We start from the raw sequence: 23,706 nt of genomic DNA, 5'->3' as shown, positions 1-23,706 counted from the left end.
TCAGTGCTAGAAAAGGGTTGTTTAGGACACATTGATATACGTAAGAGAAATAACAACTCTATTTTTGAGAGATGACCGATGATGATGATCATCACCACCATTATCATCGTCATTGTCATTTTTATCATCCCCATCATCATCATTAATGTAATTTCTATCATCATTGTTGTCATCGTCATCATGGACATCATCATCATTCATGCCATTATTGTTTTTTATGATGACCTAGATGAAAATGATGATAATGATGATGATGATGACAAGGATGACGACACCAAAGATAATGGTTATGGTTATGACAATGACAACATTTAAAAATTGGGAAGATTCACCAAGGTCATTAGCATCGTCATCATCATAATCATTTCCATCATCATCATTGTCATTGTAACCACTATCTTATTTATCATCATAATTGTGTAGGTGTAAAACTTGGTACAAATTGTGGTGAAACAAATGTGGATGCAACAACAGACGCAGAAAATGACACAAACTTAGATGCAAAAAAGAGACAAACATGGATACAAAATAAGATGAAAAAATGGATGTAAATATGGACACAAACATGGGTGCAACAATGGACACAAAATTAGATGCAAAAATGGATGCAACAAAAGTGGATGTAATAGGGGATGCAAAAACATACACAATATTCGATGCAAACTTGAACACGAAAGAGGGTGCAAATGTGGATGCAAAAGTGGAAGAAAATGTGGTTGCAATGGTAGGCGCAAGATATGGTGCAACAAAAGCGGATGTAACAATAGACAAAAAATATGCAAAATAAGATGAAAAAAGGGATGTAAAAGTGGAAGCAAACATTGATGCAACATGAGAAACAAATTTGGATGCAAAAAATGGATACAATGGAAGTAGATGCAAAAGTAGATACAAAACAAGATGCAAAACCCAATGCATAAACCTGACACAAAAGTGAATGCAAAAAGAGATGCAATATTTGAAGAAAATATTTGATGCAAAAGAGGATGTGAACATGGATGCAAAATTGGACGCAAACGTGGGTACAACAGTAAGTGCAAAACATGGTGCAAATTGTGGCACAACAAAAGTGGATGTAATGATAGATGCAAAAAAAGAATCAAACTATGATGCAAATGAAGATGTAAAAAGGGATGCAAAAGGTTGACTTTAAAATGGGTGCAACAGTGGATGCAAAATTGTATGCAAAAGTGGACTTTAAAATGGATACAATAGTGGATGCAAAATTGTATGCAAAAGTGGATGCAATAGAAGTCGATGCAAAAGTGGATGCAAAACAAGACACAAAACCCGTGCAAATCCTGATCCAAAAGTGGATACAAAAAGGGATGCAAAAATAGATGTAGAAGTTGATGAAAACCTAGACGCAAATGAGGATGCAAACGTGGATGCAAAATTATAATCAAAAGTGGGTGCAAAAGGAGGTGCCAAACTAGGCGCCAATAGTGGCACGAAAATATTAGATGCAATAGTGGGCATAATGATAGATGCAAAATAGGATGTAAATATGGATGGAAAACAAGATGGAAAAGTGGATGCAACAAAAGTAGATGCAAAATTATATGCACAACTAGACACAAAACTCGATGTAAAACTTGGTGCAAAAGGGATGCAAAAATGGATGCAAAAAAGGATGCAAAAGTCGATGCAAAAGTTGATGCAAGTGTAGGTGCAAAAAGTGGATGCAAATGAGGATGCAAAAGTATGTCAAACAAAATTAGGTGCCAAACTTGATGCAAAACCTGGTGCAAAGGATGACACAAAACTTGGCATAAAATTTTGTGCAAAACCCGGTGCAAAACCTATTGCAATACCTAGTGCTAAACTTGATGTAAGATTTGGTGCAAAACTTGATGTAAATTTCGTGTCAAGTTTTGCACCATATTTGATAAATGGATGCAAATAGCACCAAAAATGGGCTCTAGATGCAAAAAAAAACAGTAAAAAGGGACGCTAATCACAGGGATTTGTTGTAGTGATGCTATCTAGACAAGTTGATATATACTCTCAGATATATATAGTATATATCAACTTGTCAAATATTCTGATCTAGGCAAGCTGATATGGTCAGAACATTGAATCTATCTATATATATATATATATATATATATATATATATATATATATATATATATATATATATATATATATATATATATATATATATATATCTAGATATATATATATATATTAAACGTTAAACTATTAAATTTAATAATTATTGTTAATAATAAAAGATCTAATAAATTATTATTAATAAAATGAAGATTCTTAATTTGTAAATAGCCTTCGTTACAATAACATAAGCCAATATCATAAGTTATTAATATCACATGCCTCAAAAACCATTACTCATCTCACACTTTTATATATATCTAATTAAAAAGGAAAAAAAAAACATTCAATTTTTAAATATTACTAAAAATATTATGTAAAAACTACTATCTATTTAATAATTATAAATAATTAAATCAAAATTCATTTTAAAAATTAAAATAATTGAACATTAAAATTTGTATTTATAAATAAAATAGACTAAATATAATTAATTATCTATATATACACCTACACAATGAAAATGATGTGAAAGTGACATTTTAATTTTAAGAAAAATGATATGAAAGTAACACTTTAATTTAAAGAAAAAAAAAACCTCATAGCTATCGATACAATATTATCGTGAAAAATGGGATTTTAATTTAAAATTAATTGAAAAAAATATCATGCAACTTACTTTATGCCTTTTTTCATGTTTATTTTAAAAAATGAGGGCGTTGGTTTCTTGACCCATAATAAATAGAATACTCTTCCACTTTGTATGAGGCTTAAAACTAGTTGTTTAGCTGAAATTAAACTATTAAAAATGTCTTTCTTCTTTCTACTAAGATTTTGGTTATTAATTTGTTCTCTAGATTTGAAATTAAGATGGGTTTTTTATATTATTAATTATTATTTTTTTTCCTTTTTTTCTTTTCTTTTTTTGGGTTAAAATTTTCTATTAATTCATCAAAATATTACATTGGATAAATATGAATATTATTGCTTTCTCACCCTCACTCTCATCAGATTCGTTGGCTAGGGGAGCGATGAAAAAACTAAGGATAAATCGTCAATCTAAACATAATAACAAAAAACAGAAAGACCAAATAACCCAAAAAACATAGAGAATAAGAAGATAACTATCGTCAATCTAAAAATAATAACAAAAAATAGAAAGACCAAATAACCCAGAAAACATAGAGAATAAGAAGACAATTATCGTCAATCTAAACATAATAACAAAAAACAGAAAGACCAAATAACCCAGAAAACATAGAGAATAAGAAGACAACTAACAGTCATCATGGATCATGGGGGAAATCTGGTGCATGATCGGCACAAGGAGCAACAAGAGGTATAGGATCCTGATGGGCATGGAATTCCACATGAGCTAGGCATGCCTCCATATTATCTAGGTGGTCGTTGGTGCGCCTCTGGCTCCTTCACATAGACGCCAATAGTCAAGAATATCCCACTGGTTTTGTTACAATTCGTTCATGAATGCGATGACCTCGTTATGGTCATCATGTCTCTTTGTCTTATTTCCTCTAGAACAACCATTATGTTCTACATATGGGTGTCTAGGGATTCCATGGATGGTGGCTGGTCTACACGACTTGACAATGGAATCTAGTCTTCAGCCAATTCCAATACCAAATCAGTGCCCACAACCCCTTCATCCTTTATTGTTCTTGCATGTCCATCTCTGCTCCATCATTAGCCACAAGGCCCCATCCCTCTCTGGGCCTGACCTCACTATCTCAACATCTCTGTGTTTACAACAAACCACTAGAAAAGGAACACAACTATTGATCAGGTGATAGGCCTACTCTAATAAGCCTCGTGATCACAGCACACATTTAGAGGAATTATAAAAGCAACCAACCCATACTTCCAATCTACATGCTCAAAATCCCAACTTGGCTCCCACCCTTCTATGGCACTGGTGCTACTAACAACCAGAGGGGGTTTTACCCAGAGAAAAACACTACGACCAACTCAAAGCCAATTTCCCACGTCCCAACACCCACGAAGCCAGTGCCAATGTTTCCCTGGCTTAATTTTTATCAACAGAGCAATGCTCCTCTAGTGAAGAATAAAGATAAGACACAAGTAACACTAACAAAACTAGAATACACTTCCAAACAAAGGTCCTCAAGAAGAAACTTACCAAAACCCTGTTGGGATTTCTAAGGGCTAGCCATTGACAAGTCCCTACAAACTTGACCAGTAAGGCATCATCCCCTGCCAACATGAACCAAAAGCACTGTAGACACCCACAAAACCATTCCCCATGATCCTACAGTTTGCGGATGGGCCTCCAAACAAGCACACTCTACAATTCCCACTAACCAACAACAGTGACAAAGGTCGGGTTTACCAAACAAATGAGCATACAAATGTTGGCATACTCTATGTTAGTTTCACCACCCACACTATCGCACATACACTGAGATGATAGATAAACAAACCAAACTTCCATCCAAAGTTTATACAGTGCTTCTACCTTCTCTAGGTTTCTAAACCTTTGACGTTGTTAGTTGTCTTGCCTGACTCTCTATGTCCAACTCATGTCATTCACATGTCTCCCATCCACACAAACAAACCAAACTTCCATCCAAAGTTTATACAGTGCTTCTACCTTCTCTAAGTTTCTAAACCTTTGATGTTGTTAGTTGTCTTGCCTCCCTCTCTATGTCCAACTCATGTCCTTCGCATGTGTCCCATCCACACCAGGTTATGCCACTCATACCATGGTTATCCACCCTATCGGAATATAGTTTTGAAATATTTGATATAGATTTTTTTTATAATTAATGATGATATTATAAATATCATACTAATAATAATTCAAAAAAAATACAAAGATCAAATGAATAACAAAATCAAAATTATTTAATAAAATAGATTTAACAATCACAAAATCATAATAATTTAATATGTTATACTTTTCAAGATAGCAAGTGCTAAGGGAGGTGAAAATATATATGCAACCATTTTTATTTTGTGATATTAAGAAATTATTATATTGTGTTTTTTTAGTCAAATTTAAAATTGTAATAATAATGCTATATAAAATAAAAATTGTAAAATAATTAAATGATTAATCACAATGTTTTTTTTTATAACCTAATTTAATAATTAAATTTATTTATTAAACATTATTTATTCACAACTAAACAATTGTATATAAATTCCAATAATTAAAAAAATTTGTATATAAATTTCAATAATTAAAAAAAATTGCATATAAATTTCAATAATTATAATTAAATAATAAATTGAGATAATGAAAGGATAAAGTTGACCTCAGAATACAATAATATAATTGTTCATAGTATATTTTAAAGTAAAGACCATTATTAAATAAAATAGAGTAATTGTTCACAATATATTTTAAAGTAAAGAACACTATTAAATATTCATTATATAAAAAATATTTACACAATTAGGTTTATTATAATTTTTTAAATTAAAAATGATTTTTCATATATATATATAACTAAAATTATTTTTAATTATAAGAGATTGATGTGAAAGTAACGTTTTAATTTAAAGAGAAAAAAAACCTCATAGCTATCGATACAATATTATGGTGAAAAATGGGATTTTAATTTAAAATTAATTGAAAAGAATATCATGCAACTTGTTTTATGCTTTTTTTCATGTTTATTTTAAAAAATGAGGGCGTTGGTTTCTTGATCCATACAAAATAGAATACTCGTCCACTTTGTACTAGGCTTAAAATTAGTTGTTTAGCTCAAATTAAACTATTAAAAATGTCTTTCTTCTTTCTATTAAGATTTTGGTTATTAATTTGTTTTGCATATTTGAAAGTAAGATGGTTTTTTTTTATATTATTAATTATTATTATTATTTTCTTTTCTTTTTTTGGGTTAAAATTTTCTATTAATTCTTCAAAATATTACATTGGATAAATATGAAGATTATTGCTTTCTTGCCCTCACTCTCATCACACTCGTTGGCTAGGAGAGTGATGAAAAAATTAAGGATAAATCGTCAATCTAAACATAATAACAAAAAACAGAAAGACCAAATAACCCATAAAACATAGAGAATAAGAAGACAACTAACAGTCATCATAGATCATGGGGGAAATCTGGTGCATGACCAGCACAAGGAGCAACAAGAGGTCTAGGATCCCGATGGGCATGGAATTCCACATGAACTAGGCGCGCCTCCATATTATCTAGGTGGTCGTTGGTGCGCCTCTGGCTCCTTCACATAGACGCCAAGTAGTCAAGAATATCCCACTGGTTTTGTTACAATTTGTTCATGAATGCGATGACTTTGTTATGGTCATCGTGTCTCTATTGTCTTATTTCCTCTAGAACAACCATTATGTTCTACATAATGGGTGTCTAGGGATTCCATGGATGGTGGCTGGTCTACACAACTTGACAATGGAATCTAGTCTTGAGACAATTCCACCACCAAATCAGTGCCCACAACCCCTTCATCCTTTACTATTCTTGCATGTCCATCTCTGCTCCCTCATTAGCCACAAGGCCCCATCCCTCTTTAGGCTTGACCTCACTGTCTCAACATCTCTGTGTTTACAACAAAGCACTAGAAATTGAACACAACTATTTATCGGGTGATAGGCCTACTCTAATAAACCCCGTGGTCATAGCACACATTCAGAGGAATTATAAAACCAACCAACCCATACTTCCAAGCTACATGCTCAAAATCCCAACTTGGCTCCCACCCTTCTATGACACCGGTGCTACTAACAACCAGAGGGGGTTTTACCCAGAGAAAAACACTACGACCAACTGAAAGCCAATGTCCCACCTCCCATCACCCATGAAGCCAGTGCTAATGTTTCCCTGGCTTAATTTTTATCAATAGAGCAACGCTCCTCTGGTGAAGAATAAAGATAAGACACAAGTAACACACTAACAAAACTAGAATACACTTCCAAACAAAGGTACTCAAGAAGAAACTTACCAAAACCTTGTTGGGCTTTCTAAGGGCTAGCCATTGACAAGTCCCTACAAACTTGACCAGTAATGCATCATCCTCTGCCAACACACAAAACCATTTCCCAAAATCCTGCACAGTGTGGATGGGCTTCCAAACAAACACACTCTAGAATTCCCGCCAACCAACAATAACGACAAAGTTCGGGTTTACCAAACAAATGAGCATGCACATGTTGGCATACTCTATGTTAGTTTCACCACCCACACTATCGCACATACACTGAGATGATAGACAAACAAACCAAAATTCCATCCAAAGTTTATACAGTGCTTCTACCTTCTCTAGGTTTCTAAACCTTTGACGTTGTTTGTTGTCTTACCTTCCTCTCTATGTCCAACTCATGTCATTCGCATGTGTCCCATCCACACCGGGTTATGCCACTCATACCATGGTTATCCACCCTATCGGAATATAGTTTTGAAATATTTGATATATTTTTTTTTTTATAATTAATTGTGATATTATAAATATCATATTAATAATAATTCAAAAAAATACAAAAATGAAATGAATAACAAAATCAAAATTATTTAATAAAATAGATTTAACAATCACAAAGTCATAATAATTTAATATGTTATACTTTTCAAGATAGCAAGTGCTAAGGGAAGTGAAAATATATACGCAACCATTTTTATTTTGTGATATTAAGAAATTATTATATTGTGTTTTTTGGGTCGAATTTAAAATTGTAATAATAATGTCATATAAAATAAAAATTGTAAAATAATTAAATGATTAATCACAATGTTTTTTTATAGCCTTATTTAATAATTAAATTGATTTATTAAACATTATTTATTCACAATTAAAAAAATTGTATATGAATTCCAATAAATATATATATATATATATATATATATTTCAATAATTAAAAAAAATGTATATGAATTTCAATAATTATAATTAAATAATAAATTGAGATAATGAAAGGATAGAGTTGACGTGAAAATACAATAATGTAATTGTTCATAGTATAATTTAAAATAAGGACCATTATTAAATAAAATAGACTGATTGTTCACAATATATTTTAAAGTAAAGAACACTATTAATTATTCATTATATAAAAAATCTTTACACAATTAGGTTTATTATAATTTTTTAAATTAAAAATGATTTTTCATTTTTAAATTTTTATATATATAACTAAAATTACTTTTAATTATAAGATAATGATGTGAAAGTAACATTTTAATTTAAAGAAAAAAAAACCTCATAGCTATCAATACAAAATTATGGTGAAAAATGGGATTTTAATTTAAAATTAATTGAAAAAAATATCATGCAACTTGTTTTATGCCTTTTTTTTTCATGTTTATTTTAAAAAATGAGGGTGTTGGTTTCTTGATCCATACAAAATAGAATACTCTTCCACTTTGTACCAGGCTTAAAACTAGTTTTTTAGCTGAAATTAAACTATTAAAAATGTCTTTCTTCTTTCTACTAAGATTTTGGTTATTAATTTGTTTTGTAGATTTGAAATTAAGATGGTTTTTTTTTTTTTATTATTAATTATTATTATTTTTTCTTTTTTCTTTTTTTCTTTTTTTGGGTTAAAATTTTCTATTAATTCTTCAAAATATTACATTGGATAAATATGAAGATTATTGCTTTCTCGCCCTCACTCTCATTAGATTCATTGGCTAGGAGAGCGATGAAAAAACTAAGGATAAATCGTCAATCTAAACATAATAACAAAAAACAGAAAGACCAAATAGCCCAGAAAACATAGAGAATAAGAAGACAACTAACAGTCGTCATAGATCATGGGGGAAATCTGGTGCATTACCAACACAAGGAGCAACAAGAGGTCCACGATCTCGATGGGCATGGAATTCCAAATGAGCTAGGCACGCCTCCATATCATGTAGGTGGTCGTTGGTGCACGTTTGGCTCCTTCACATAGACGCCAAGTAGTCAAGAATATCCCACAGTTTTTTTTGCAATTCGTTCATGAATGCGATGACTTCATTATGGTCATCGTGTCTCTATTGTCTTATTTCCTCTAGAACAACCATTATGTTCTACATCTGGGTGTCTAGGGATTCCATGGATGGTGGCTAGTCTACACAACTTGACAACGGAATCTAGTCTTGAGCCAATTCCACCACCAAATCAGTGCCCACAACCCCTTCATCCTTTACTATTCTTGCATGTCCATCTCTGCTCCCTCATTGGCCACAAGGCCCCATCCCTCTCCGGGCTTGACCTCATTGTCTCAACATCTCTGTGTTTACAACAAAGCACTAGAAAAGGAACACAACTACTGATCGGGTGATAGACCTACTCTAATAAACCCCGTGGTCACAACACACATTCAAAGGAATTATAAAACCAACCAACCCATACTTCCAAGCTACATGCTCAAAATCCCAACTCGGCTCCCACCCTTCTAGGACACTGGTGCTACTAACAACCAGAGGGGGTTTTGCCCAGAGAAAAACACTACGACCAACTCAAAGCCAATTTCCCACCTCCCAACACCCACGAAGACAGTACCAATGTTTCCCTGGCTTAATTTTTATCAACAGAGCAATGATCCTCTGGTGAAGAATAAAGATAAGACACAAGTAACACTAACAAAACTAGAATACACTTCCAAACAAAGGTCCTCAAGAAGAAACTTACCAAAACCCTTTTGGGCTTTCTAAGGGCTAGCCATTGAAACGTCCCTACAAACTTGACCAGTAAGGCATAATCGCCTGCCAACATGAACCAAAAGCACTGTAGACATCCACAAAACCATTCCCTAGGATCCTACACAATGCAGATGGGCTTCCAAACAAGCACACTCTATAATTTCCACGAACCAAAACCAACGACAAAGGTCGGGTTTACCAAACAAATGAGCATGCACATGTTGGCATACTCTATGTTAGTTTCACCACCCACACTATCGCACATACACTTAAATGATAGACAAATAAACCAAACTTCCATCCAAAGTTTATACAGTGCTTCTACCTTCTCTAGGTTTCTAAACCTTTGTCGTTGTTAGTTGTCTTGCCTCCCTCTCTATGTCCAACTCATGTCCTTCGCATGTGTCCCATCCACACGGGGTTATGCCACTCATTCCATGGTTATCCACCCTACCAGAATAAAGTTTTGAAATATTTGATACAGATTTTTTTTTATAATTAATTATGATATTATAAATATCATATTAATAATAATTCAAAAAAATTACAAAGATCAAATGAATAACAAAATCAAAATTATTTAATAAAATAGATTTAACAATCACAAAATCATAATAATTTAATATGTTATACTTTTCAAGATAGCAAGTGCTAAGGGAGGTGAAAATATATAGGCAACCATTTTTATTTTGTGATATTAAGAAATTATTATATTGTGTTTTTTTGTCAAATTTAAAATTGTAATAATAATGCTATATAAAATAAAAATTGTAAAATAATTAAATGATTAATCACAATGTTTTTTTATAACCTGATTTAATAATTAAATTGATTTATTAAACATTATTTAATCACAATTAAAAAAATTTGTATATAAATTCCAATAATTAAAAAAAATTGTATATAAATTTCAATAATTAAAAAAAATTGCATATGAATTTCAATAATTATAATTAAACAATAAATTGAGATAATGAAAGGTTAAAGTTGACCTGAGAATACAATAATGTAATTGTTCATAGTATATTTTAAAATAAAAACCATGATTAAATAAAATAGAGTAATTGTTCACAATATATGTTAAAGTAAAGAACACTATTAATTATTCATTATATAAAAAATCTTTACACAATTAGGTTTATTATAATTTTTTAAATTAAAAATGATTTTTCATTTATATATATATAACTAAAATTATTTTTAATTATAAGAAAATAATGTGAAAGTAACATTTTAATTTAAAGAGAAAAAAAACTCATAGCTATCGATACAATATTATGGTGAAAAATGGGATTTTAATTTAAAATTAATTGAAAAAAATATCATGCAACTTGTTTTATGTTTTTTTGTCATGTTTATTTTTAAAAATGAGGGTGTTGGTTTCTTGATCCATACAAAATAGAATACTCTTCCACTTTGTACCAGGCTTAAAACTAGTTGTTTAGCTGAAATTAAACTATTAAAAATGTCTTTCTTCTTTCTACTAAGATTTTGGTTATTAATTTGTTTTGCAGATTTGAAATTAAGATGGTTTTTTTATATTATTAATTTTTTTTTCTTTTTTTGTTTTCCTTTTTTGGGTTAAAATTTTCTATTAATTCTTCAAAATATTACATTGGATAAATATGAAGATTATTGCTTTCTCGCCCTCACTCTCATTATATTCATTGGCTAGGAGAGCGATGAAAAAACTAAGGATAAATCGTCAATCTAAACATAATAACAAAAAACAGAAAGACCAAATAACCGAGAAAACATAGAGAATAAGAAGACAACTAACAGTCATCATAGATCATGGGAGAAATCTGGTGCATGATCGGCACAAGGAGCAACAAGAGGTCTAGGATCCCGATGGGCATGGAATTCCACATGAGCTAGGCACGCCTTCATATTATCTAGGTGGTCGTTGGTGCGCCTCTGGCTCCTTCACATAGACGCCAAGTAGTTAAGAATATCCCACTGGTTTTGTTGCAATTCATTCATGAATGCGATGACTTCGTTATGGTCATCGTGTCTCTATTGTATTATTTCCTCTAGAACAACCATTATGTTCTACATATGGGTGTCTAGGGATTCCATGGATGGTGGCTGGTCTACACAACTTGACAATGGAATCTAGTCTTGAGCCAATTCCACCACCAAATCAGTGCCCACAACCCCTTCATCCTTTACTGTTCTTGCATGTCCATCTCTGCTCCCTCATTAGCCACAAGGCCTCATCCCTCTCTAGGCTTGACCTCACTATCTCAACATCTCTGTGTTTACAACAAAGCACTAGAAAATGAACACAACTACTAATCAGGTGATAGGCCTACTCTATTAAACCCCGTGGTCAGAGCACACATTCAGAGGAATTATAAAACCAACCAACCCATACTTCCAAGCTACATGCTCAAAATCCCAACTTGGCTCCCACCCTTCTAGGGCACCGGTGCTACTAACAACCAGAGGGGGTTTTACCCAGAGAAAAACACTATGACCAACTGAAAGCCAATTTCCCACCTCCCAACACCCACGAAGCCAGTGCTAATGTTTCCCTGGCTTAATTTTTATCAACAGAGCAACGCTCCTCTGGTGAAGAATAAAGATAAGACACAAGTAACACACTAACAAAACTAGAATACACTTCCAAACAAAGGTCCTCAAGAAGAAACTTACCAAAACCCTGTTGGGCTTTCTAAGGGCTAGCCATTGACAAGTCCCTACAAACTTGACCAGTAATGTATCATCCTCTGCCAACCCACAAAACCATTTCCCAAGGTCCTGCACAGTGTCGATGGGCTTCCAAACAAACACACTCTATAATTCCCACCAACCAACAATAACGACAAAGTTTGGGTTTACCAAACAAATGAGCATGCACATGTTCGCATACTCTATTTTAGTTTCACCACCCACACCATCGCACATACACTGAGATGATAGACAAACAAACCAAAATTCCATCCAAAGTTTATACAATGCTTCTACCTTATCTAGGTTTCTAAACCTTTGATATTGTTTGTTGTCTTACCTTCCTCTCTATGTCCAACTCATGTCATTCACATGTGTCCCATCCACACCGGGTTATGCCACTCATAGCATGGTTATCCACCCTATTGGAATATAGTTTTGAAATATTTGATATAATTTTTTTTTTGTAATTAATTATGATATTATAGATATCATATTAATAATAATTCAAAAAAAATACAAAAATGAAATGAATAACAAAATCAAAATTATTTAATAAAATAGATTTAACAATCACAAAGTCATAATAATTTAATGTTATACTTTTCAGGATAGCAAGTGCTAAGGGAAGTGAAAATATATACGCAACCATTTTTATTTTGTGATATTAAGAAATTATTATATTGTGTTTTTTTGGTCAAATTTAAAATTGTAATAATAATGCTATATAAAATAAAAATTGTAAAATAATTAAATGATTAATCACAATGTTTTTTTATAGCCTTATTTAATAATTAAATTGATTTATTAAACATTATTTATTCACAATTAAAAAAACTTGTATATAAATTCCAATAATTATATATATATATTTAATTAATTAAAAAAAATGTATATGAATTTCAATAATTATAATTAAATAATAAATTGAGATAATGAAAGGATAGAGTTGATGTGAGAATACAATAATGTAATTGTTCATAGTATAATTTAAAATAAAGACCATTATTAAATAAAATAGAGTAATTGTTCACAATATATTTTAAAGTAAAGAACACTATTAATTATTCATTATATAAAAATCTTTACACAATTAGGTTTATTATAATTTTTTAAATTAAAAATGATTTTTCATTTTTAAATTTATATATATAACTAAAATTACTTTTAATTATAAGAAAATGATGTGAAAGTAACATTTATTTTAATGAAAAAAAAAAAACCTCATAGCTATTGATACAATATTATAGTGAAAAAAGGGATTTTAATTTAAAATTAATTGAAAAAAATATCATGCAACTTGTTCTATGTTTTTTTGTCATGTTTATTTTAAAAAATGAGGGTGTTGGTTTCTTGATCCATACAAAATAGAATATTCTTCCACTTTGTACCAGGGTTAAAACTAGTTGTTTAGCTGAAATTAAACTATTAAAAATGTCTTTCTTCTTTCTACTAAGATTTTGGTTATTAATTTGTTTTGTAGATTTGAAATTAAGATGGTTTTTTTATATTATTAATTATTATTTTTTTTCTTTTTTTGTTTTCTTTTTTTGGGTTAAAATTTTCTATTAATTCTTCAAAATATTACATTGGATAAATATGAAGATTATTGCTTTCTCGCCCTCACTCTCATTAGATTCATTGGCTAGGAGAGCGATGAAAAAACTAAGGATAAATTGTCAATCTAAACATAATAACCAAAAACAGAAAGACCAAATAGCCTAGAAAACAGAGAGAATAAGAAGACAACTGACAGTCGTCATAGATCATGGGGGAAATCTGGTGCATTACCAACACAAGGAGCAACAAGAGGTCCACGATATCGATGGCCATGGAATTCAAAATGAGCTAGGCACGCCTCCATATCATGTAGGTGGTCGTTGGTGCACCTCTGGCTCCTTCACATAGACGCCAAGTAGTCAAGAATATCCCAATGGTTTTTTTGCAATTCATTCATGAATGCGATGACTTCGTTATGGTCATCGTGTCTCTATTGTCTTATTTCCTCTAGAACAACCATTATGTTCTACATATGGGTGTCTAGGGATTCCATGGATGGTGGCTAGACTACACAACTTGACAACGGAATCTAGTCTTGAGCCAACTCCACCACCAAATCAGTGCCCACAACCCCTTCATCCTTTACTGTTCTTGCATGTCCATCTTTGCTCCCTCATTGGCCACAAGGCCCCATCCCTCTCCGGGCTTGACCTCATTGTCTCAACATCTCTGTGTTTACAACAAAGCACTAGAAAAGGAACACAACTACTGATCGGGTGATAGGCCTACTCTAATAAACCCCTTGGTCACATCACACATTCAAAGGAATTATAAAACCAACCAACCCATACTTCCAAGCTACATGCTCAAAATCCCAACTTGGCTCCCACCCTTCTAGGGCACTGGTGTTACTAACAACCAGAGTGGGTTTTACCCAGAGAAAAACACTACGACCAACTGAAAGCCAATTTCCCACCTCCCAACACCCACGAAGCCAGTGCCAATGTTTCCCTGGATTAATTTTTATCAACAGAGCAACGCTCCTCTGGTGAAGAACAAAGATAAGACACAAGTAACACTAACAAAACTAGAATACACTTCCAAACAAAGGTCCTCAAGAAGAAACTTACCAAAACCCTTTTGGGCTTTGTAAGGGCTAGCCATTGAAAAGTCCCTACAAACTTGACCAGTAAGGCATCATCCCCTGCCAACATGAACCAAAAGCACTGTAGACACCCACAAAACCATTCCCTAGGATCCTACACAGTGCAGATGGGCTTCCAAACAAGCACACTCTACAATTGCCACAAACCAACAACAACGACAAAGGTTAGGTTTACCAAACAAATGAGCATGCACATGTTGGCATACTCTATGTTAGTTTCACCACCCACACTATCGCACATACACTGAGCTGATAGACAAACAAACCAAACTTCCATCCAAAGTTTATACAATGCTTCTACCTTCTCTAGGTTTCTAAACCTTTGACGTTGTTAGTTGTCTTGCCTCCCTCTCTATGTCCAACTCATGTCATTCACATGTGTCCCATCCACACGGGGTTATGCCACTCATACCATGTTTATCCACCCTATTGGAATATAGTTTTGAAATATTTGATATAGATTTTTTTTATAATTAATTATGATATGATAAATATGATATTAATAATAATTCAAAAAAAATACAAAGATCAAATGAATAACAAAATCAAAATTATTTAATAAAATAGATTTAACAATCACAAAATCGTAATAATTTAAAATGTTATACTTTTCAAGATAACAAGTGCTAAGGGAGGTGAAAATATATACACAACCATTTTTATTTTGTGATATTAAGAAATTATTATATTGTGTTTTTTAGTCAAATTCAAAATTGTAATAATAATGCTATATGAAATAAAAATTGTAAAATAATTAAATGATTAATCACAATGTTTTTATAACGTGATTCAATAATTAAATTGATTTACTAAACGTTATTTATTCACAATTAAAATAAATTGTATATAAATTTCAATAATTATAATTAAATAATAAATTGAAATAATGAAAAGATAGAGTTGACATGAGAATACAATAATGTAATTGTTCATAGTATGTTTTAAAATAGAGACCATTGTTATATAAAATAGAGTAATTGTTCACAATATATTTAAAAGTAAAGAACACTATTAATTATTCGTTATATAAAAAATCTTTACACAATTAGGTTTATTATAATTTTTTAAACTAAATATGATTTTTCATTTATATATATATATATTATAAAAAATTTTATGAACTGAGAAGTTTGACTTAAGAATATTTAGACAATTAAACCGGTAACTTTTTAATTAAAAAGCCAATTAAACTAATTCTCAAAGCTTATAAATATTTAATTTAATATATAATAATTAATATATATTATATCATATCATAATTAAAAATTGTCTTTTTTATTAATCCCAATTTAATTATATAATCATATAATTAAGTTACAAAGCCACAAACAAACTCAAATGCTACAATTTGATTTTTTTTTCTTTCCAAATTTTTATATTATGGAAAAATAATATAAAAAAATCATTAATAATCTTGGTTTGCTACTTAGTATTTTGAGCTTGTTTATAAAAAAAGTGGAACCTTTTTTTTCAATTTCAATATATAATATTATTATGAAAAATAATATAATAATAAATTATAATTATTTAAAAAGAGTATATCTTCGTAGGTTTGTTTTATATAAATTAATGATAGTAATTTAATTTTAGTGTTAAGAATAAGTTAGATACTAATTTGCTATAAGAGTTGTCTTTATTGCCAATGCAATTTATCACGTAAGACTATTTTATTTATTTGTAGAATAGTTTGTTATGTAAGATTATCTTGTTTGTTTGTGGAATAACTGATCCACATTATTTATAGTCATTACTAAAGTCAAATTAATATTATTATTTTTTTAATTTGATAATTCTCATTATATTAGTTCACATACTATATATGTGTCCAAGATGTTAGAGTGGTTTTGGTAATTTTGGCTTAGTTATAGTTGGTTTTCTATGTCCAAGATGTTAGAGTGGTTTTGTTAAATTTGGCTGAATATAACCTATTTAAAAACATAAATATTTATATTTAGACAAAATTTCATAATTTTATTGTTGATAATTATATAATATTACACAACCAAAACTCAACTAATTAATAAAAAAAAAAAAAATTGAAATAATTACTTATTTTAGTATAAATTTATCATATTTAATTGTTTTAAATTTATACAAATTACGGATTGATATATGCCAAGTTAATCTTTGATATATTGCCGAGTTGCTATTAGATTGTGTACATTGCACATTTTTTACGGAAAAATATTAATGGTTTTTAATTATCAGAACTCTTAATAATTGCAATATTATTGAGAGGACGCACGCACTATAATATTAATGCAAAAATTCTATATAAAATTTGAGTATGATAATTAAGTTGTTGGCAAATTAATTTTTGGTTTTAACTTTGAAAATATTTTAATTTCTACGATAATTTTAGGATTGGATATATTTATTCTTGTAGCATTGATAAATAATTTAGTATTTTTAGTAGAATATTTGCATTTTTAGATTATATGGTATTCATTTTGTTTTGTAAGCTGTAATATAAATAAAATTTTAATAATTTAAATTTTAATAAAAAAAATATTAAAATGAAATATTTGTAATAATAAATTTGGCTAATAAAATTGGTAAGTTATTTTAAATTTTTCCTTCCAATCAAAATTCTGTGGGACCAATTTCAATATGACCATTCATAACACAGATTTTTTTAATCAAAATTATTAAATTTGTATGATTTTGGTGGAGTGGTTTAATCGGCCAAACAATTTACATTCAAATTTCATTAATGATATTTAAATTTTAATTAAAAATATTGAAACTAAATATTTACTAAATTTGGCTAGTAAAATGTGTAGTAATTGTTTTTTTAATTAGTTTAAAGAAATAATTCAAATTTTAATTATTGAATTATTCCTCTAAAGTAATTAATTAATATATATATATATATATAAGAGTTTAACTATATACAAAATCTCTTCACAATAATAAATATAATATATTAGTAATATTACTAATAGGTCACTATTATCCTTTAATCAAATAAGAGCTGCCGCGTCAAGATGAAGAACAAAACATGGTCATTATTATTAAGGTTGATATTACTAGTATATTTATTTAAAGCACACCTCTAATAATTATAGATTTACAATTGTTTCGCGTTAAAAAATCGAGTACAGGTTTCGAGACACAAGCATTACTTTGGTAAAATAAGCATTTTCCAATGAAACAAAATATTTGAAATCTCTTTCCATCACAATCTTACTGCATTTTCTTGGAACTCACTGACCATTCTTTTTCCTTTTTCCACAGAAACTGAGAACGTGGGCACTTCTTTAAAAAAATTAAATATAATTCATTCGTCACGGCTCTCCGGGCTCCTTTGCTATGGGTACCAGACAAGTGTGGATAATCAACCTTTTCACATTGCTTCGCTTAAACAGAGCGATGAAAATCATTGTATTTGACAGTTTCCACACTGCATACCCATTCAAAGTCTTCTACTGTTCTTTCTGGGGTCTTTCCATGTTTTCCGCGTAAGGGACGACCGGTACCCATGATGAATTATTATATGGGCAACATTCAGCGCTTAAATCCAACGCCAATGCGCAACAAATCGAAGCAAACAACAATTTCTCACCATGGAAGAAGACTCATCTACCCCACTGTACGGATAAGCTTGGGATTTTGTTTTCCATAATTTCTTATGAGGATATGGTTGTCTTCTTTACATTTTGATAAATCAGCTGAAAAACTTTTTGGTATATGAAGATTGGGATTTTGTTTTCCATAATTGCTTATGAGGATATGGTTGTCTTCCTTACATTTTGATAAATCAGCGAGAAACTTTTTGGTATATGAAGATTGAATTTTTTAAAGAAGTTTAGGGTGACTTTGGGATAAAAAAATGGACTTTTGTGATCTTTAAAATAGAAATTTTTTGAGGTTGGTCTCTGTCGTTGGAAATTACCCATCCAATCTGTTGCAGCCTCTTGGTCCATCATTTCCCAGCTAAGCTTTGGGAGGGCTTCCCCTTGAACAGTCTGGGAATTAACCTCCCTGAGGTCTAGGCATGGGAGGACAGCTGTAGTATTAGTAATGGGAGTTTGATCCTGTCCACTAATGGCAGATGCAATAATCTGGTTGTTGATCTGCAGTTTTTGGCAAGCTAAGTGGTTTCAGTGTTATAGACACCTCAGTTCTCCTGTTTAGAAGCCCAGTTTGTATTTGTAATTTCATATATTGTTTTTTCATTATAAATTACCCATCCATCTATTGCAGGCTCTAGGTCCATCATTTCCCAGCTAAGCTTTAGGAGGCTTTCCCAATTGAACAGTATGGGTATTAATCTTCCCGAGGTGTAGGCAGGGGAGAACACTTGTGGTATTAGTCATGGGAGTTTGATCTTGTCCAGTAATCGCAGATGCAATAATCTGGTTGTTGACCTGCAGTTTTTGGCAAGCTAAGTTGTTTCAGTTTGATAGACACCTCAGTGATCCTGTTTAGAAGCCCAGTTTATATATGTAATCTTATATAGTGTTTTTTCATTTTAAATTACCCATCCATCTTTTGCAGGCTCTAGGCCCATCATTTACCAGCCAATTTTAGGAGGCTTTCCCCTTGAAGAGTACGGGTATTAATCTTCCTGAGATGTACCCATCCATCTTTTGCAGGCTCTAGGCCCATCATTTACCAGCCAATTTTAGGAGGCTTTCCCCTTGAAGAGTACGGGTATTAATCTTCCTGAGATGTACCCATCCATCTTTTGCAGGCTCTAGGCCCATCATTTACCAGCCAATTTTAGGAGGCTTTCCCCTTGAAGAGTACGGGTATTAATCTTCCTGAGATGTAGGCAGGGGAAGATAGCTGTGGTATAGTAATGGGAGTTTGATTCTGTCCAGTAATGACAGATGCAATAATCTGGTTGTTGATCTGTAGTTTTTGGCAAGCTAAGTGATTTCAGTGTGATAGACACCTCAGTTATCCTGTTTAGAAGCTCAGTTTGTATATTTAATCTTATATAGTGTGTTTGCATTGAAAATAACCCATTCATCAATTGCAGGCTCTAGGTCCATCATTTCCCCCGCTAAGCTTTAGGAGGCTTTCCCCTTGAATAGTATGGGTATTAATCTTCCTGAGGTATAGGCAGGGGAGGACAGCTTTGGTATTAGTATTGTGAGTTAATCCTGTCCAGTAATGGCAGATGCAATAATCTGGTTCTTGATCTGCAGTATTTGGCAAGTTAAGTGGTTTCAGTGTGATAGACACCTCAGTTATCCTGTTTAGAAGTCCGGGTTGTATATGTAATCTTACATAGTGTTTTTCTTGTCACATTTTTTTATCTTCATCTCAGATAATGAAGGCATTATTTATTCTTGTTGAATCTGGTCATGTCGTCCCTATCTCCTGATTCATAAAAATGTGCAAAATTTTATGCACAGAATTCCAAATTTTGAGGGATCCGTACTCGGTTTCCCTTACGGTGCTAATTTACTCATATGCTGTTGTAGGTTCACTGTTGGTCAAGAGACTGCAGCTTTTCTGGCTTCATGCGAAATACTGTTAAATGCTTGGGAAGAGTCAGGTCGTGCAAATAATTCAGAGAGTTTTAGTCTGAAGGAGCACGGAGGCGTTACATATCTTGCCTTCCCATCATTTCTCAGAGTTGAAAGTTTCATCGATGGAGAGGGGACTATAGAAACAAACAACCAGGTATTCTCGGATTGCCTCAAGGGTTACGATGATAAACCAGCCCAAGTCCATCAGGGAGCTCTTAAGTTGTTCCTGGATATTATGGAGAAAACAGATTTCCAAGCAAAGGTAAAGTGATTTATCTAAATGCACCTGTCAAAAGTAAACTCGATTTCACAACAAGAGGGTTTACTTCTGTTATTATAGATGAAATTATTGAAATTCAAAGGGAAAAGTAACATTGTGTTGATGTATTCCAGATCGATCAGTTACAGGCTTCTACTGACTCCAGACAAAGAAAACTCAAACCCATTATATTTGTGGGTCATTCCTTGGGAGGGGCAGTTGCAACCTTGGCTACACTGTGGTTCCTGGAAAAGAGGATAAGGCAAATCTCTTCCTTTTGTATCACATTTGGTTGCCCTCTGGTCGGAGATGAAAGACTTGTTGAAGCAGTTGGCCGTGAGAATTGGGGAGGCAACTTTTGTCATGTGGTTTCCAAGCATGACATTGTTCCTCGGATGCTCCTTGCACCGATTGAGGCAATTTCTGCGCCTTTGACTGCTATTTTGCCCTATTGGGATGGCAAAGTCCCATATTCTTCTATTCAAGACGCTTGCAGGATTCTTCTTAATAATGTCCTGCAGTATACTCCAAGCTATGTGTTTGATTCTCAAAAGTGGTCGGACAGGATCACACAGAGAAGCCCATATAGACCTGTTGACACTTACATGTTCTGCTCAAGCCGTGGCGCAGCTTGTATTGAGAATTCTGACACCGTTTTGAAGATGCTTCATTTGACAATGCAGAGCCATGAAAAGCCCTGGGATATTACAGTGGAGGACTGTTTTTCAGAGCATATAATGTATGCTTCGGTTTTGAAACATGTCATAGAAAACTCCAAAAATGGGAGAAAATTTGCATTTAATCCTGATTCAGAATTATCTTACGACATGGGAATTTCAGTGCAGTTAGAAGCTACTGGTGTTGGAGCTCAGGTAATACTCAATACTTTTCTTAAAATAACATCTAAATAACAGAGACAGAAACTCTAATGTTTATGTTTTTCATCTAGTTTTTATATTGATAAATACTGGTAAAATATTTTGAAAAATATTGGTAAAATATATTGAAAATAAGTATATTACGGTTAGTTTAATGGGTGAAGTCCGGAAGAGCAGAGTATTTACACTTCTGTAAAACATTTTTCCTCTTTTATATATCAAGATTGGAATATATTAAAGGTAATGTCAATTTGGATTTGTAAATTTTTTAGTTATTTGTATAGTTTTAGTGGGTTTAATGATTAACTATATATGTTTAGTGTTTTTTAAAAAGTTATAAGTTAATAGTTTTAGTGGGTTTAATGATTAACTATATGTATTTTGTGTTTTTTAAAAGATCGTAAGTTAAAATATGTAAACCTGTGAAAATTTTAGCATTCATATTATTACATAAAAAATGAATCCTTTATTTCATTAATAAAAAAATCCCATACATAAAAAAAACTCATACAACATTATTATTATTATTATATTATAAAATTTAGTATAAAAAAGGTTGTATGGGCACTTTTGAATTTAAGTTTCTTCATGTCATTTCAGCATGCTAATTGCTGCTTGAAATGTTGTTGATTACTTTGCCCAGAATGATCAAGCACAACTTTCCCTACGAAGAGCTGGAGAAATTGAAAACAAGCATAACATGATTGTTCATAAGTTAGCTGTTGAATCAAGCCAAAAGCAAAGTACTATGGCAGATCTTGAGTGGTATAAAGAGCGTTGTGAGAAACATAGTGGCATCATATATTATGATACCTTCAAGGAGCAATCCAATCAAAGGGATATAGAAGCTGATGGGCGTAGGATAAATCTGGGGATATTTTGGGATGATATTATTGAAGCATGGGAGGGTCATGAATTTCCAAGTGATTTCCAATCCCAAAATAAGTGGATAAATGTTGGAAACACATACAGAAGATTTGTAGAGCCTCTGGATATTGCACATTATTATAGCATTAACGACAATGGCAACTATCTTTCAGATGGAAGACCTAATCGTCATATAGTTCTTGAGAAATGGATGGAAGAGAAAGAAAGAACTCGCATTTCGAAAGGGCGGAGACCTCGCACAATGCGTGCATCCCTCACTTCAGACTCGTGCTTTTGGGCGCATGTAGAAGAGGCTTGGAAAGACCTGGAAAATCTGAAACAAGGCCAACACCAACACCAGAGCCTAAAAAATCTTGAAAAGTTTGAAGAGTATGTGGCAAAGATGGAAAACGCTCTGAGCATTTCTTCAGATGTTTTCTCGGCAGGAAGCACGTTCATGATCTGGTGGGATGAATGGAAAGGTTATAAGAAAAATCAATCCCCTGACTGGAGCTCTCCTTTATATGAGATAATGGAAAAGTTAAACGGCTGAATTTGCAGGTATCTGAATGGAAAAGCTCTTTTCTAGCAGGATCTTCTTCCAATTAGGTTGTTGGTTTTGTCAGAGGATCTTCTTCCAATTAGTTTCTTTGTTTTGTTTATGCGATGCAAATTTTGATCTTAAATTTAAAGGTAAAGGACTTCCTTCAATTTCGTTTCTGGTCTTTCTAGAGAAGGACCTCCTTCCAAGTCAGTTGTTTATTTAAATTAGCATTATGGTTGCAACTTGCTGGATTGTTGATTTGGAGAATACGCAGAAGTGAATTAAATTTTTTTTTACAGTTGATTCCAAAATATTCCAAGAAAAGGACAATCGATTCAATTAAGGACGACTGCCGCAGCATTTACTGTTCCTAATGTTTATAAATATGTTTCCCAATGTTTGATAAATGCATTTGACATGTATTGTTCAGACAAAATAAATTTTGTCCACTGGATGTGATTATACAGCTGCAATATGAAATTCATATGGTTGTACATTTATAGGGTGGTGATTTTATCTTCAGATTTAGGATAACTGAGCATTGAAAGTTAGGGTTGTAAATAAACTATACTTGATATTTATTAGCACATCATAGTGTATTCGTATCTATATCTATTAGCAGCAGTGTATTTATATAATTAAATG

The 23,706-nt window shown here is 32.0% G+C and overlaps 2 protein-coding genes across 2 annotated transcripts; both read left to right on the top strand.

Annotated features, from left to right (window-relative positions):
- The first annotated feature begins 18,506 nt into the window (after positions 1–18,506).
- On the top strand, positions 18,507–21,698 carry LOC149243825 (protein EDS1-like). The gene is made up of 3 exons (XM_089367866.1): positions 18,507–18,622; positions 20,466–20,775; positions 20,907–21,698. Exons 1-3 carry the CDS (start codon positions 18,597–18,599, stop codon positions 21,681–21,683), a joined length of 1,113 nt encoding a protein of 370 aa, XP_089223992.1. The 5' UTR covers positions 18,507–18,596; the 3' UTR covers positions 21,684–21,698.
- A 652-nt stretch (positions 21,699–22,350) lies between these two features.
- On the top strand, positions 22,351–23,450 carry LOC149243824 (lipase-like PAD4). The gene has a single exon (XM_089371320.1). It carries the CDS (start codon positions 22,351–22,353, stop codon positions 23,068–23,070), a length of 720 nt encoding a protein of 239 aa, XP_089227446.1. The 3' UTR covers positions 23,071–23,450.
- Positions 23,451–23,706: the final 256 nt, after the last annotated feature.

This window comes from Pinus tabuliformis, chromosome 8 (genome assembly GCF_031772625.1).
Source record: "Pinus tabuliformis cultivar Carrire ecotype Pingquan chromosome 8, CPIR1, whole genome shotgun sequence".
NCBI lineage: Eukaryota > Viridiplantae > Streptophyta > Pinopsida > Pinales > Pinaceae > Pinus > Pinus tabuliformis.
Note: the sequence above shows the minus strand (reverse complement) of the source record. Positions and strands in the feature narration are given on the sequence as shown.